At 32.1% G+C, this 18,492-nt stretch overlaps 1 protein-coding gene across 3 annotated transcripts in view; it reads left to right on the forward strand.

Moving 5' to 3' along the window:
• The window catches only part of LOC106461931 (zinc finger protein ubi-d4 B-like), an 84,114-nt gene extending 71,809 nt beyond the window's left edge, over positions 1-12,305 (forward strand). For all 3 annotated transcript variants that reach the window (XM_022389032.1, XM_022389035.1, XM_022389033.1), the window contains exon 9: positions 3,086-12,305. In XM_022389032.1, coding sequence (XP_022244740.1) covers positions 3,086-3,147 — 62 coding nt within the window. In that variant the 3' untranslated portion in view covers positions 3,148-12,305. The remainder of the gene's footprint in view (positions 1-3,085) is intronic.
• The last annotated feature ends 6,187 nt before the right edge of the window (positions 12,306-18,492 follow it).

Raw genomic sequence — 18,492 nt, forward strand, 5'->3', positions numbered from 1 at the left:
TTATCAATTTTTTAGGTTTCCCAACTTTTTTTTTTTAAATTTCAGAACTTAAAATGATATATTTTACATCAGTATTTTCCCCATACATTAAATGCTCTGGTTGAGGCATAATACTTGTACCTTCCTTTGCAAAAACTGAGGAAAATATATAATTTAATAAGTTTACCATCCCGTAATTTTCCCAGATCAGCTCCTCACTATCATTTTTAAGAGGCCCATTCCCCATCTTGACATTTTTTTTACCCATTATATACCTAAAGAATTCCTTATTGTTTGATTTAACTCTCTCGGCCAACCTTCTTTCATATAAAGTTTTTGTCCTTCTAACTTCTTTCTTAACCATTGCTCTTGATTTCCTATAGTCCTCCAAGTTCTTGTTATTTCTTGAATTTATTATGTTTATTTCTAATATGATCTCTTAAACATTTACTAAACTATACTGGCTTGTTCCGCTCTGTGCCCTTTTTTTTTCTGTATGGAATATGTATGCTCTGTATGCATATCAATTTTTCCCTAAATGCTTCCCACACCTGTTCAAGATCCCCTCCCAGCTCTTTAGCCCAATCTACAGAAGCCAGATCACGTCTCATTCCATCAAAATTGGCTTTCCTGAAATTTGAAATCAGGGTACTATTCTTCTTCAATTCTGCATGTGCCAAAATCCCAAACCTAACAATGCAATGGTTGCTTGTACTTAAATGCTCACCAACCACAACTCTGTCTAACATATTCACATCGGATGCTAATATTAAATCTAATATAGCTTCCCCTCTTGTAGGTTCCATTGCCAGTTGGTGTATAAAAGTATCCTGAACAATTTCCAAAAACCTAACCCCCCCTAACTTCAGACTTAAAATTTTCCTACCCCTGCAATTAAAATCCCCCATAATAACATCGTTTCAGCTACCATTTTGATCTCATTATACAGTTTCCCATTAACTTCCATATTCTTACCTGGTAAGTCTATAACAAATCCCAGTTACAATACTTTTCCCTTTATATCCACTAACACTAACCCAAACTGACTCAGTGCTACTTTCTTTAATATGCTTTAACTCAACAGGATGCAATTCACTCCACACACATAAAACTACTACTCCCCCATTTTTCAATTCTCTATCTCTAATGAATAATCTGTAGCCTGGTATTTCAAAAAACTTTCATCAAAATTTTTCAAATCCAACCAAGTCTCAGTCTCATCCCTACATATTGATCTAAGCCTAGCATTCAATCCTAGTGACCTACTTAGTATCTCCTTCCCACAATGTATTCTTGGCAATATCCCTGACAAAATCTGACCCCTTTCCTTAAATGCCCTCATCAGTGTTTTATACTTATCAATAAGCTCCTCAGATCCATCTTTCCTTACATCATTAGCCCCAACATGTACCACAAAAGCTGCATAGGTACTAGCATCCTTAACTATCTCTCTGGTTCTGTTGGTTATATCCTGTACCCCTACTCCTGGATAGCATAAGTGTATTCTTTTGCTCCTTTTTACTCCATATACTACTCTATCTACATGCTTAATTAGAGTCACCTACAACTATAACTTCCCTTTTCTTTGCACTATCATCCCTTGTGATCCCATCTGTTTCCCTTACCTGCTCTCCCCATCACCAGCAAATGCTTGGAACTGGTTGCTTAACCTGAACCCATGCCTATCCTTGCCCCTAAATGTAATATTTTCCAAGTTTTTAGCCCTATTTCCTTTCTTAGCTCCCTTGAAATCCTGTTTGCCAACTGTACCCTTTGCTTGTAGAAGTTAAAGTTCTTCACTAACCCTGCCACCACTTAAAGCAATTTACATTTCTCCTTTTTCACCTCTGAAATTCTACCCCCAAAAAAACCCTCCAATTTCTTCTCTAACCTGCACACCTTGCAAATAAATTGTACATCCTGGCTACTAGCCTCCCTAAAAGTACACTTTAACCCAGAGTATAAAAATAAAACACTCTCTTGGCATCTATCATACTTTATCAACTGAGAACCCTTAGTACCTAGACTATTCTAAACCATAGTTGATAATTATATTGACTGTAAAGTTTAATGAAATTAAGATTATATTTATTGTGCTATTAGTGTTACTATTAGTACTAATGTGTAACAAGTTTGATCTAACTTCACTAGCTTACTATAATGAATATTCAACGCTAATCTCTATATATAAATAATAATATAATAGGTTATAAATATTATAAGCAAACTCCCATCTTTAACCAAAAATTTTACAACCAAAATATATTTAACGTTAAGCCTAATGATAATAGTAAACAAGTAACTATGAGTTATTGTGATCTGATTTAAATATTTTTTTTTCTTTAAATGTCAATACTTATCAAAAATTAATTATGAGTTATCTATTAATAAACAATTTTCAAATGATAACTGTTAGATTTTATTTAAAATAAATGCCTCATCAGTTAAAAACCTACCACTAAAATTTAACTTTAAGCCTAACATTAATAGTAAACGAGTAACTGTGTAATTGTAATCCAATTTATACTTAATTTTAAATACACTTTTTATTTAAAATATCAATACTAATCACAAATTAATTTTACAATATCTATTTCTAAACAACTTTTTAATGATGCCTATTAAATGTTATTTAATTATATGGCTTATCTTATCTCTTTTCTTTACTGTTGCAAAAAGACTTCCTATCTCAGTTAATGCACCCTCAGTTAAAAATGGCCTAAGTGCTTATGGTGGGTGCTATTTACTAGCTACCTTCCCTCATGTGTGTCACTTCAAAGTTATGGATGTTTGTACACAGTAAACTATTGTGTAGCTTTGCATTAAGTACAAAAACAAACAAAGTATATTTCCTGCCCAAAATCTGATGTCACTATGCCTTTACACAAGTTACACGTAACTGTCAATTTCTAGTACATGACTGATGTGTTATTCTACTTTTCTTTAGGATGTGTAGTTGTAGGTATATATTAATGTCTGTGCACACTGAAGTATTGTTAAAAAGAACATTGAAACAACAATTTTTTTTAAAATTTGATTGATGTATATATGAGTATTAAAATATTAAGTATGTAACTTAATTTCTCTGATGTAAAATTTGATGCAGGTTCTTGGAGCTGCCACTTGTGTACTGAAGAATTTCATGGAAGAAGGAAACAGATGGAGTAACTTAATTTAGCTTAAACACTAGTCCTAAGTACAACAAATTTCTGCTTTTTTTGAAAGTTTCTGGTTTCATATATCAATGTTTTCTGTCTTATTGTGTGTTTTAGGTGGTAGAAAACAGAATTGTTGACCTATTCTTTCATGTCTGAAAGTGGTAGCTGTATTATATACCACAACAACTAAGAACTGGATGGTTGTCAAACTTGTATGATTTCTTTTAACTATATCTGTATATAATAATTTTAGATTTTATTTTTAGTGTTGTTTACAATGCAGCAGGTTCCGAGTCCATTACAAATATTACTGTTGATTTTTTTCTTAGTTTAAGAATCACTAGACTGTCTTCATACTTGGATGTATTCAGCATTCAAGAAGATTCTTTATTTTCTGAATCTTATCTAGAATTCTACCAATAAATGGCAAAACCACAGACATGAGGAAATCTTTTTTTAGCAAGTACATTTGGTGAATTTGAAATGCTGGATATTTGTACTTGCTAAAATGCTGATATAATATATGCTTTTGATCAAAGCAAGCTACATACATAGATAAGAACTAAAAATCACCAATTAATAAGTTAATTTAATAATTTATTCTTATTCGAATGCATTGTTTCATCAGCTGAGTATTCTCACTGTTAGCAGTATTTTAATATACTGGGTAATGATATCTTTCAACTAGTTGGATAATTATGTCATTCACCTAGTTTAATATGTTGGGTAGTTATGTCATTCATCTAGCTTATTGTACTGGATAATTTTGTCTTTCAGCTAGCTTAATGTGCTGGGTAAAGAGTCTGCTAAAATATTTACATATTTTATTTTAATTCTGTTGCTAGAAGCAAGATAGATCCATGATAAAAATCTTTGATGATTATCTCAGCTTGTTAGAAATATGATCATCTTCATAACTAAAGATGATACTACTATGAAAAACTAGATTTGTATGTTTTCTTTAGACCTGATCTGAAATATAATTTAGGTGAAACTGTGAAGAAATTACCTCAGTAATGAATTGCACATGAATACAATAAAATTAGTTAATGTAATACTTCCAGTAGTGGATATCAGTATTTGGTAGAATACATAACAGAAATATAAATGTGTTACAAAAGAGTAGACAACAATTTCCTCCTATCTTCATGTTCCTATTTACAGACTAATTTTGTTTCTCTTTTCAGTTTAGATATTGTTTTGTGCTCTAGCCATTAGTTATAATTTTTGCTTTTCTAAAATTCCACTCAGTTTCTTAACCTGTCAACTCTGTTAAAAATGTTGAGTGCTCAATTACCTATTACATAACCCTAAATTTTTTATATTGTCATTATTCTAAACCATCAGTTTCTTTTATCAACCTAAACTATGTTACCTTTGATATTATCCTAAACTATTTGTTTTTGCCATTAACTTAAACTCTTCGTTTCTGTCATTACCTTAAATTATCTATTTCTTTCATTATTCTAAACTCCTTGTTTCTGTCATTATTTTAAACTATCTGTTTTTGATATTACCCTAAACTCCTTGTTACTGTCATTAACCTAAATTATTTGTCAATATCCTGAACTATCTGTTTTTGTTATAAACCTAAACATTATGTTTTTTCATTATTGTAAACTTTTTGTTTCTGTCATTAACCAAAACTATTTGCTTTCTTTGCCATAAACTGTTTGTGCCATTATTCTTAACTATCTATTTTTTGTCATTACCATAAATTCATTGTTATTATTCTAAACTCTGTCTATCTGCATTATGTTAATTAAGAATTATGTTTCTAACGATGAGTCTTATTAACAAAATGTTTAAGCACTAAGTTTGGTATTAGGTGTGACTTCTGTTTTTAAAGAACAATCAAATACCAACACATTACAGTTTACTTGTATAAGGTGAGTGTTATTAACACTGTTAAGATCTAGATTTTACTAGTTTTATGTTATGAACTAGATCTGTTAATGGGGTTCAGGAGGTTTAAAGAGGGTAAGGAACCCAATTTTTAAGCTTATGTTTACCACACATGCACTACCTCAGTTTTATTTGTATGAAAATAATGCATGTCTTAAAGTTTAATAATATTGATGGTTATATAAGTTGAAACAATCATTGTTGAGCGTGGTGGCACTTCAGATGATTCACTATTATTGTTCCTGCATTGTAGTCATTTGGACATTCTTTCCAGACTTCCTAGTGAAAACCAGCCGACTATCAAATGGTTTTCGTTTTCTTTATAGAGGTTAATTGTTTCATTAAAAAGAGTTTAGTATCTATTTGATGAAATTGTTTGGTTATAAGATACTGGTTATATAGAAATGTCAGCACTTTAATACGTATGTGATGAGATTGTAAAGTTGTATTGGTTGTAAGATACTGGTTACATAGAAATGTCAGCACTTTAATACGTATGTGATGAGATTGTAAAGTTGTATTGGTTGTAAGATACTGGTTACATAGAAATGTCAGCACTTTAATACGTATGTGATGAGATTGTAAAGTTGTATTGGTTGTAAGATACTGGTTACATAGAAATATCAGCCCTTTAGTATGTATGTGATGAGACTGTGAAGTCAGCATTTTGTTTTTTCACATGATTCAGGTTAATTAGTGTATCAGAATATAGTTCAGAAGTTTATTTTTGAAGAACTACAAGGTACTGATGTGAATATAGACATAAAGGTTTACTAACTAAAAAGTGATAGAATATTATTAATTTCAAACTTAAAAGAAAATTAAACAGTATTTTAATGTTAAGTACAATATTAATTGTGTAAAATGGAAAACTGACTTTAAAAGCTTATGCAAATTTAGTTATTATTATGATGAGGTGGGAGGTTTGATAATGTTACTGGAATTGAAAATTAGTATTATACTGTGTACTAAAATGTTTTTTTTTTGGTATGGGCCTGTTCTGTGTAATATCTTAATTAGCTGTTACTAACCAGTGGTAGAAGGGACACTTAGAAACTCACTGTTGTGAGCTATTCTTGTTTCTCTTATTAAAAAACTTTTACTGCCTTATGTCATTAAAACTGTACTGTTGTTTTAGAAGAGATGTTAATTTCTCCTATATTAAACATAATTTGTACTGCCCTGTTCATGTAGAAGATGTGATAGTTTTTCTTGTGGCAAAACGTATACTGTTTTATGTCCTTAACTTCACTGGAACTGATGAGAGTGGACTTTCTGTGAAAGAAACTATTTTGTGTTTAATAAACACAACCTTTTGTCACTTTAAACAAATGGATGACTGTTTCTTGAATAGAAGCTATCATTCATATTTCTTTCAACAATATTTAGCAACATATAGATGTCATAGATATTACATAAGTTTAAAGAAATGAGAAGATGATATTTTAAGTGTCTTTAACTTGTTAATTTATATGAACTATGTGGTGTTATTTTGCACCAGTATATTATTCTGATATAATTCATTTCACATTGAAGTAAAAATTGTCATTATATTTAAAATATTGAGAAACTTCTAATACTTATTTACCTACATTCACTACTGACACTTCATCAAAACTTTCCATAAGTGTTTGAAACTCATGATGTTTTTCAGCAAACAAATATTTTTAACTTTGCATCATTATGCTAGGGATCAACAATACTATGGTGTAACTGATATTTTAATCAATTTTTTATGCAAGAAAAATTAGTCCTTTAGCTGTAACAGACTTATTTACTTCAAAGATGAGCTTCTAGCTTAAAGTTGTAATCTGATATTGTGTTCTGGATTTGTTGCACATTTGTTGTTTTACTGTAAATGTGTTTCTCATTATCAGCCAGAAGTCTAGATTTTGTTAGAAAAGCTGTGAGTCACTGGATTTATGTTTTTATTTATTGTTACAATCTTAATCAAGCTTTTTGGTTTTGGTGTATCAATCAACCCAATTTCACAGAAATAATAGTTATGGTTTTGGTGTTACAATCAACCAAACTTCACAGAAATAATGGTTATGTTTTTGGTGTAACAATCTCAACCAAACTTTGTTAGAGATAAGCCAACATATATTGGAAAAGAAATCTTTGCCATTGAGAAGTGCATAAAGTATTGAATACCTCTCATCAGTAATATTAAGATTAGTTGAAATAATACTGATCTATTTTTAACACAGTATTAAAATGAATTTTTTAATTAATCCCAACTCCAGTTTAACAATGTTAAAATTCGTTTTTAACTAATTCCAAATTGTGTTTAACACTGTAGTAAAATATATTTTTAAAACCATTTCCAACTCCTGTTTATTGTAGTAATAAAATACACTTTGACTAATCCCAACTCTTGTTTTACACAATAATGAAATACACTTTTTAACCATTCTCAACCCTTGTAACTTTTGAAACTGATCTCCATTCTTGTTTAACATAGTTGTAAAATACACTTTCTTTTAACAATCCCAACTCCTGTTTAATAGTATTGAAGAGCAGTTTTAACTTTCTAGTATACTTGAGTCAAATGTCATTAATTCTGCATTTCTGTATTTTATTACTTACAGTAATTGAATCATATAATTGATATTTTTTGAAGCACCTTCTTACAGAGGATTTCATATATATATTTCCTATCAAACTTAAAAGCTATCTACTAAGGAAACCCTTGTGTTTAACAGTGCTAATATGTATGTCATTCAAGACAGGGTATAATATCTAGTTAAATCATCCACCTAGCAAATTTTCACAGTTTCAAATCCCTCTCAGTCTCACTTTTCATTTTTACAAAAATGAATAATTCAAAGAAAATGGTTCATGTTCTGAAAGATCTGAAGAAGTTAAGATTGACAAACTGTATTGGTCTTGCATCAAAATAGTTCTAATCCTAAGGAAATTGTACAACATTAGGGATAAAAATTATTTGGTAAATCACATTAAAAAAAACTGATTGAATCTTAATGCTTTTGATAAATGAACATGTCTTCTGCATTAGCTCAATGCTAAGCTTGAGAGTTTATAATGCTAAAAATTTGGGTTTGATATCTGCAATGTGCACAAGGTTTTTCAGAAGAAAGATGGCAGCAGGTTCATCTGCTATGGTTTCAGTTTGTTTTTCTCTGTTATCTACATTCTGAATTGAAACTTTCAGTTTGTTTTTCTCTGTTATCTACATTCTGAATTGAAACTTTCAGTTTGTTTTTCTCTGTTATCTACATTCTGAATTGAAACTTTCAGTTCTCTTAATATCACATTAATCAAATTCCTAAATGTTGATTTGGTAAATTTACCCTTAACTTTATAAGATCATATTTTGGTTCTTCTAGTCAACTTGACAATCATTTGGCTTAGAGTTTAAGGATGGTGAACTTCTAAAACTATTTAGTTTCGATTTAGTTAATTAAGTAAAGGAATGATTTTTGCATAATGCTTATGACCATGTAAGAGTTGTGTAGTGCAAATAGTGATCAGTCTGGTAAACAATGAGGAAACATTAAGAATTTAGCATTTTGTTGTTAGTTTTCATCAAAATAAAAATATCTTTACATACTTTATGCTCATTAAAATGAAAAAATATATATAACTTGTAGAAGTAAAGACTACATGGAGAACCAAGTTTTATACTTACAAAGCACCTGATCTAACATATTCCTATAGATTTCTATACATTGCTGTTCTGAGAGTGAGGGAAGTACCCTGTGCCTGAAATATGAAGCAAAATGCCAAATAATGAAATGATTTCTTTCAATGCAATTTATGTTACTTCAACACAAACCACATTGTATTTAATAAACATTGAAAAATTAATTTAGTGTTAACAACAGTATCATCTTAGTCAGTAGTGTTTGTGTGTGAATTCAGACCTTCCAGCATGTTGAGGTAAGTTGCTTTTTAATGGCAGTATCATCTTAATCACTAATGTATGTGTGTGAGTTCACACTTTCCAACATATTGAGATACCTTGGTTTTAATGGCAGTATCATCTTAATCACTAATGTATGTGTGTGAGTTCACACCTGCCAACATATTGAGATACCTTGGTTTTAATGGCAGTATCATCTTAATCACTAATGTATGTGTGTGAGTTCACACTTTCCAACATATTGAGATACCTTGGTTTTAATGGCAGTATCATCTTAATCACTAATGTATGTGTGTGCGAGTTCACGCCTTCCAACATATTGAGATACCTTGGTTTTAATGGCAGTATCACTTTAATCACTAATGTTTGTCTGTGAGTTTATATTTACCAGCATATCTAAATAAATCAAAGAATTAATATAAAAAATCTCCATTAACCACTAACTCGTGCAGTTTCCATGTTGTTATTGTCTTGTATGCTGGAATAAGTAATATGTTTTTTGTGTATTTATTGCATCAATACTTGGTGAGTTACAGACTAGTATGCTTCAAAATTTTGGGATACAACTGTACTGTAACAGGTTATTTAAAAATTAAAATACTCAATGTTATAAAAGCTGACTGAAGGACTCACTTTTGAGCATTACTTAGTGAAATATATATATATATATATATATATTAGATATTGTAGTACCATCAGATAATTATCATCTCTTTCTCATAAATCTTAGTTGCTTTGTGGTCAGCATGCTTAGACTGTGAATCAGAGCTTCATATATGTGGCCCGTTGCTGCATAAATGCATTCCACAATTCACAATCTTAGGTGAACTATAAGAGTCACAATGAAATCCCACTGTTCAATTAGATAATAGTTAATGGTGGGTGCTGTTGACTAGCTGCCTTCTTTCTAGTTTATCAATTCAAAATTAAAGATGTTTATGCACAGATAGCCCTTTGTGTAAACTTGTGCAAAAATTAAGAGACAGACCAGTTCATATATGTACATGTACTATACCAACTGAATATTCTGGTATTAAGTCATATAGCTGTAAGATTAATCCACTGAAAAGTTTTGAACTGAACTTACTGAATTAGTTTTCATTTTAGTAAGTAATTTACACTTGAATTCCTAATGAAAATATGTAATGTTTTATGAAAATATGCAATATGAAGATAGCCCATAAGTTTTGATTTCTGTTACTTGACTTCCATGTGAAATTAGTTCAACTTATAAACCTTGTTTTGAAAGTATCAAAATGGGTGGTAGTAAGTTAGGTCTTTGAAGGTCATGGGTGTGGTTTTTAATAAATATATAACAGTGCTAAGCAAGCTGTGAAAGCTAGGACTCTATTCATTGTAATGGAAATCTGTTTCACCAATCCCACTCATGAGTCTCAGTTTGGAATTTCCAGCCTTGCATCATGACACATTTAATAATGTTAAGAGGAAATGGCTATTTGTCACTGAAAGCAACAGTTCTATCAAAGAGTTTGGTTTGACACTCATTATTTATGTATATTTTCTACTTGACTTAATAACAGGATATTTAAGGACTAAAATTGTTATAAAAGTTGACTGAGTAATTCACTTATTAGCATTACATATTGAAATATATATATAATCGTTTTTTGTAATGCATTGTAGTACCATCAGGTTATTATATATCTCTTTTTTTGGAAAGTTTTATAAAGTACAACGACTGTACCTGAAACAGTTTTATTACTTCCATTCATTTTGGAAGCAGTAATTTACATAGTTCAGTTGTATAAATACACTTGTGATACTGAAGTTCTTGGTATTAGTTTTTATCTAACAGTTCAATATTTCAAAGTTATGTGCTTCTGTCCTTTTCATTTGCTGTATGCCTGTGAAATTGGAGCAGTATGAGAAGAAGCTAAAATTGTATACTAAGTGTATTTAATGTGGTGATATCATGAAACATGTTAGTAAAGATTGTTCAGTTGATGAAACATGATTTTAAACAAGTCGTAATATCCTACAGAGAAGCTGCTATTACTATTTGATCAGCTTATAAATGTTATCTGGTAGAATTAACTTGCAAAGTACATTCTCTTACACCATTTATGGCCATTCTTCCTTTGCAGTAGTAGTATGAGGATCTGTTGCTATTATGATTGTCCTTCGTTCAGGATAGTTAAAGATTGCTACAATAATCAAATAATTATGTTATTAGGGAAGTAAAAAAATGCCTCAGTAATTATGATAATTATATGTTGAGGGTGATTAAATAGTTTAGTAATTATTTTAATTACATATTGAGGGTAATTAAATGGTTTAGTAATTATGATAATTATATGGTAAAGGTACTTAAACATAGCTTCAGTAATTATGTGTTGACAGCAATAAAATGTTCTTCAATAACTATACCGTAAAGATAATTAAAAGTAGCTATGATAATTATATGTGGAGGATAGTTACATTATTACAATTTATTGAGGTTATAAAACTTGGGAAGTTTTTGGAAAGTGGTTGTGATGGCTGCATTATTTTGTTAATGTTTTTATTTTTTTCTTCTGGTAACTAAGGGTACTTTCCAGTGTAAATTTCAGTAATAAAGAAACACATAATAAAAAATGACATAACATACATGTGAAACCAACAATTTAAAATATTACCACTTGCTAATTAAGACAATAAAACAAATAAAAAGAAGTATATTATTAAGTAATTGTATTTAACTTGTTCACTGTATAATTTAGCATAATTATGAATTGTATTAATAAAGGCTGTCCCAGGGTGGGACAACAGTATGTCTAAAGATTTACAATGTTAAAATCTGGGGTTCCATTGCCACAGTGGACACAACAGATAACCCATTGTGGCTTTGCTCTAAAAAAACAAATATAAAGACTTTGTTTGTATTAACTTAATTGACAACCTTTATGCACATATGGTCTAAAGGTGGTCAAATAGTTAAAGTGCTCCATTCATGAACAGTTTTGAATCACCACTAACATCAACTGTTAGTAAATGCAGCCACTTTTTCATAGTATACATAATTAATGTGTGTTATTGAATGCTTTAAAGTGTGTGTAAAATTTTTAAAAGACATATTTCAAGATATTAAGGGATATTTATTTCTATGTCTTTATGCTGTTTGTGCAGAAACATTTAAAATGTATGGTTCTTCATGTGTTACATTTGGTAAAAAGAATAATAAATTGCTCAACATGTAGTCCTGTTTGTTATAATTGTTAATCAGTTGTCATGTAAGTTATTGTACTAGAAATATTCCAACAAGTGATTGTGTGTATTAACTTGAGAGAAGAGTTAAATTTTATCTATGTACTACCATGACCATTTGTCTTTTGATGTTCCTATGTATTGTTGTAATAAGAATTTCTAGTGGACTATTTTCTTTGTGTCGTTTATTTTAACAACACATTCATATATCCTAACTAAAAATCATTTTGAACCTATTTAATGTCACTTTTTATAAAAGTTCAATCCTTTACTTTTAGGCTAATATATTGACTTGTCAAAACCCGTATATACACGCAAACACACACACACACACACAAACAGCAGCTATGTCACAGTAATGTGCTTACAGGAGTTCCAGTATGTTAAAACAAACTTAATATGCAAATCATCATGTCATGTAACTACCACAACCAGTATGAAGTTGTAGTGGAATGAGATGCATCAAAGCTACATAAGTCATCATAAATAGTGTGATGATGGCACCAAAAATTGATAATTTTTGGGAAGGGTGTGTAACAGCCTTTTCTGATGCAAAATATTCATATATTCATTTTAAAATTTTGTTCAGAATGGGGATTTAGAATTTTCAACATGCGGATATCCATTGTACTTTAAGGCAGTAGAAAACAATATCGATTAACTTGGGGCATCAAGACAACCCAGAAAGAGACCTTCAGCAGCCATGGTAAGTGAAGTGCAAAGTCTTGCAACAAGTGATAATTCATGGACACAAAGGCCACCAGCATATGCACCATGATCAAGAAGGATCTATATCTGGAAAAATGATACAATTTATGTATACACAAGTTGCTTCCGCTCATAAAAGTCAAGGAGCTGGAGAAAGAGACTAATTCATACGGACATACTGGTCAAATTGCTGGATTGACTGTCTATGGATTTCTATGCAGAAGGGCAGCTGAAATGGTGACTGCGAAACCATCGTCCTTGTACACTAGATGAACTATGGGAAAACCAGTAGGGAAGAGTGGGATGCTTTGGACATGACAGCCTTATAGCAGAACCTTTTGCAATGAAAACATTGATGCAGGTCTATTATTAGATAGAGCATGACTGGGCATAACATGGACTGTAATGACGGGTTGTGGCTCCAAGATTATTTTATTATTACATATTCAACCTTTATCTCGTATTGTATTATAAAATTTCACGATCATATGCGTATGACGTATAACATTTGTCACACTAATGTGCTTATGACTTATAAAATTTGCCATGGTACCGTGCATATTACACTTTGGGAATTTGTCATGCTAATGTGTTTATCACACCCTTAGAAATTTGTTGAAGTAACTTGCAATGTGTGTTTTGGCATGGCCAGTTTGTTAAGGCGCTTGACTCGCAATCTGTGGGTCGCGGGATGGAATCCCCGTCCCACCAAACATGGCCACCCTTTCATCCATGTGGGTATTATAATGTGATGGTTAATCCCGCTATTCATTTATAAAAGATTAGCCCAAGAGTTGGCGATGAGATAAGAAGCTGACTTCCCTCTGTTCTTTCACTGCTAAATTAGGGACGGCTAGCACAGATAGCCCTCTTGTAGTTTTGCGCAAAAATTAAAACAAACACTAATGTGTTTATGATACTAAATGCAGCGTGATTCAAGAAGGCCATTGACAGGCATGTCCTATTGGTCAGTGTTCCCAAACAGTGAATCCAAGGGTTCATGGTTCGTATACTGTTACTTTTGCATTTTGTGATTGTAAGTGCGTTATAAGATTGCTGGTGAAATTCCATTATTTGTTCACACAAGAGTAGCTCAAAAATTGATGGTGACTTGCTATCTTCTTTCTAGTATATCGGTTCAAAACAAGGAACGGCTATTCACAACTAACCCTTTGTGTGAACGTCCTGAAGTAAAAAATCTTTTACAAGGCATAATCATTATATTAGTTAGTGAATAAGCACTCAAAGAGGCATAGCATCGTCTGGTGGTTAGGATACTTGACTTGTAATCTCTGGGTTGCGGGATCGAATTCCGTCACCAAACATGTAATCCCATCTTAGGCAAGTGATTTTATCTTTTTTTTAGTCGTACGATAATATTAAAGGAAATGTAGAAAATAGCAATTATTTGTTTGTTTATTTTAAAACAAAATTATATTGGGCTATCTAGTGTTTCCACCGCAGAAAATCGAACTTCGTATTTTAGCGTTGTAAGTTCATAAACTTACCGCCGTCTCACCGAAGAGCAACAATAATTTAAAAGGGAGTTTGTTGCTTTTCATAAAATTTAAAGTTTAAGAGTGATCCATACAAACAAAAACATGTAAATAATCTAACATTGAAAGTTTATTGATTGAATACATTTCGATGGTTTTACATTAATTGATATCCGTTTCAATTAAATATGTGGTAGTGTAGGAAACTAACACAAACAGTTTTAATAAATGTTAAGTTTACCTGCATATACAGCATAAAACCCTTCTAATACGGATTTTTTAGTTCTGGGATGAACATAACCTTGTTTGTTCGATGAGTGTCTAAACTCGTGTTATTTCTGTTTATCCATTATTCACCAGGACTGATGCAACCATGCTCATCCCCGTTAATGCAGAAGGTACCATCATCATCATGATGCTCAGCAGGAAGAGCCGGAAGAGGGACATCAAGGATGGTGGCTTTACAAGAGATGAGAGTGTTAAAAAACTAGATGGTGAAGAAGGAACAAAAACGCCCGGTGACGATGGAACAGTAATGCTGGAAGGATTTACTACAGAAGCACTCAAAAAGTTGTTATAGCTTCCAAAATTTGTTTCTTCACTGGCAATATTGCCTTCTGTAGAAGCAAAGCTGTTATAGTTTTCAACATTTGTCTCGTCACTGGCAACATTACTTTCTGTAGATGTAAAGATCTGAGAATAAAGTTCATCTATACTGAATGGCTCAGAAGAGCTCACATTTCTGTCTGACTCTTCTTCTTCCAAAACTGGTGAGCTGACATAAGTAGTTTCATTTTTATCACCCTGATGAGCAACAGTGATTAATCCTTCATGTATAACAGAAGTTTTAATATGGGTATCGTTTTGTTCAAGACCGTTTACTATAACAGGTCTGGACATGATGAGATCAGGCCCTTTGATCAAGTCCCCAACTAACTCATTGGCAGTTGATGTATAAACAGGTTGTATTATCAAGGGTATTGACGGTTGTTCTACGTCAGAGAAAATGCTTTCTGAAGTAGCTTCCAGTTGTTGTGATGAAGAATGTGAACTATATTCAATATTTTCCTCATTAGCAAAGGAAAATGGTTTTAAAACTGTCAAAGAAGGGACTCTGTTTGTGGAGGATTCCAGACTCTGTAGCTGATTATGTGGCCCGTAGCTAGAGATCTTATGATGATTAATCAAAGTTAGAGGCCTGCTGGCTGGTTTGTAGTAAGTGCTGGGCCTGATTCTCGTGAGTACATTTGGCATGGGATGATAAACTGAACCAGGAGGCTTATGATTGTTTGATACAACAGTGCTGGCATTACTAGGAAACCATCTCCACATTTGTGAAAAAGTGTTTGAAACTTTAGGTCTTTCAGAAGCTCTTGATATATGTGTTGTAAGCTCACCCCGTAGTGTTATCTTGTCTTTATTCCGAGGTTCAGATACTTTTGTAGAAGATGAATTTGATGAGTTTGTAGGATTCAGTGCCTCTTGCGATGTCCAAGTTGAATGTTTTGGTTGTGATGAAGTGTAGGAATGAAGAATTGTGGTTTTGCCACTGAAGTCCTTGGTGGAATACAAAGCACTATGTGTTCTATAATCCTGGTTGTAAGGTTCACCAGAAATGTAAGCTTGTCCATTTTTAGTGTAATTCTGGTTGCTGGGATCACTGGGAATGTAAGCTTGTCCTTTTATACTGTAATCCCAGTTGCTAAAGTTGCCATAAATTGTACTATAATTCTGGCTTCTAGAATTGCTGGAAACGTAAGCTTGATCTTTTGTATTGTAATTCTGGTTACTGGGATGACCAGAAACATAAACTTGCTCTTTATGTAAAAATTGAGTGTTATCCTGTTCTTTCTTGGGTATTTGTTTGATTAGTAATAAAGTACGTTTAACACTTGTTTGGGCTGAAGTGCCATTTAGTGACTCGTCAAGAATATAAAGTGGCAAAAAAAAGACGATACACTTTCTTTGTGACCATTGTCGTTAAAATTAGATCCGTTTCCTAAAGAAAGGGGAAAGTTGTCTTTATCCTGGAGCTTCAAATTAGGTGTTAAAATAGTATTGTGTACAAAGTTCATCACGCGGGAGTTTCGAATGGAATGAGAAGCAGGGGACGCTGTGAGAACCAAACCTTCAATAACAAACAGACACGTCATAAAACATGTGCCGTCAGCAGAAACTGATGGGGTCATCATTGATATTCTTCACGACCTTGAAACAAAATAAAATAAATTTTGAACAATTCTGGTAATAACATTTAAAGAAAACAAGGGACTCGTTTGTCCATCTAAGCTATCCCATGCACTAAACTAAACAACTAAGAAAACCCTTCAAAGCCAGTCCTTATCGTTCAAATATTTATTAAGCCTACTCTTAAGCTCCCTTAAATCTACAGCTTCCACAATACATGAAAGCATTCCGTTCCAAAAACAGTCGTAATTAAAAATTACTCCTACTCTGCTAAAGTCTATGGTTGTAGCCTCTAGTCCTATCGTTATCAAATTTAAAGACGAAAATAGAAAGATGATACATTGACACTATCAATTCCATTAATAGTCTTAAATACATCAAATTCTTTCTAACTATTCTTTTTCCAAACGAAAACAATGTTAGAAATCTTAACATCTTCTTGTATGACAACCTATTCACCCAGGTATAATTCTAGTAGTTTTCTTATGGACCTTTTCCAACAATTCATTTCCTTCCTAAGATAAGGTGCCCGAGATTGAACACAATAATCTACATGAAGCCTAATGAGTGAATTCTACAATGAAGTTATAACATTTTTAGACTTACTTGTATGTTAAATATTTCTGTATATAGAACTTGTAGCCCTATTTACTCTGCCACTAGCAACAGCACACGGCTTGAGATACTGATCAATCAGAACATCAATATTCTTTTCTTCCATAGCACTCTTAAGGTTGTTCCTATCAAAATTATGATAAGTTGCATGCATTACTTTGCATTTATTATAGTTAAATGCCATCTATCATTTATTTGCCCAACTCGCCAAATTATCTAAATCCTTTTGTAAAGCAGCATCCTCCTCCTAATAGCCAGTAATACCTATGACCTTAATATCACCAGCATGTTTAAGTAATTTATTGACCATTCCTTTATCTTTGTGATTGATGCCAATCAAAAATAGTAAAGGTCATAATACTGAACCTTGAGGTACCGCACTTGTGACATTAATCTAGTTTGAGTGAACTCCATTTATAATAATCTTTTGCTTTCTTCCATCCAGCCAGTTTTCTATCCAATGAGCCAATTTATCCCGCACACATATAAGACATGATATATTTTTTTAACAAGCCTTCTGTGTGGCAACTTGTCAAATACTTTCTGAAAATCATGATACACCAAATCCACACCTTCATAAACAGTAACCCCTTCAAAGAATGTCAATTATTAGTAAGGAAAGATTTTCCCCTAGTGAAACAATGTTAAATATCCAACAAAATTTAAAACTTTGTTAAATGACTTTGCACAGCATCGTTTATCAGACTTTCAAAAACTTTTTCCATCACTGATAGAAGACTTATAATTACCAGGATAATTTTTATCCCCTCTCTTGACATACAAAACCTAGTATGAAGTGGCTTACATATCCAATCATTAACCTCATTTAAAATCTTTGGGGAAATATTATAAGGCCCAAGAGCCTTATTTTTCGAGGAATTTCCCAATTGTTCTTGTAACAATCTTAGAATTAGTCAAGACCCCAAATGACTTGCGCACGTGTTAGACGACTTCATCTTATTGCTGAATATTTATCATCCATCAAAGCTCGCAAATAACACCTTCATCAAGGACTGAAAATAAGCTATCATTTGTCATTGCTAAACGAAACCCAACTTGTACCTATATATTTCAACACAGCCTTCGCGAGACAAGCTAAACGAAACCCAACTTGTACCTATAGATTTCAACACAGCCTTCTAGAGACAAGCTAAACGAAACCCAACTCGTACATATAGACTTCAACACATCTGACATTTATTATGTAATGATATGTTATCTTGTGTCAAATGACTAAAAGTAAAAACAAAAAAAAGCTGAAGGTTTTAGTAGTTACAAATAACTGTAGCAGTAAAAATTCACAAGACTAATTCCATCAGCAATTATTAAATAACCTAAACATCAATATTACAGT

This window comes from Limulus polyphemus, unplaced genomic scaffold, assembly GCF_000517525.1.
Source record: "Limulus polyphemus unplaced genomic scaffold, Limulus_polyphemus-2.1.2 Scaffold1060, whole genome shotgun sequence".
NCBI lineage: Eukaryota > Metazoa > Arthropoda > Merostomata > Xiphosura > Limulidae > Limulus > Limulus polyphemus.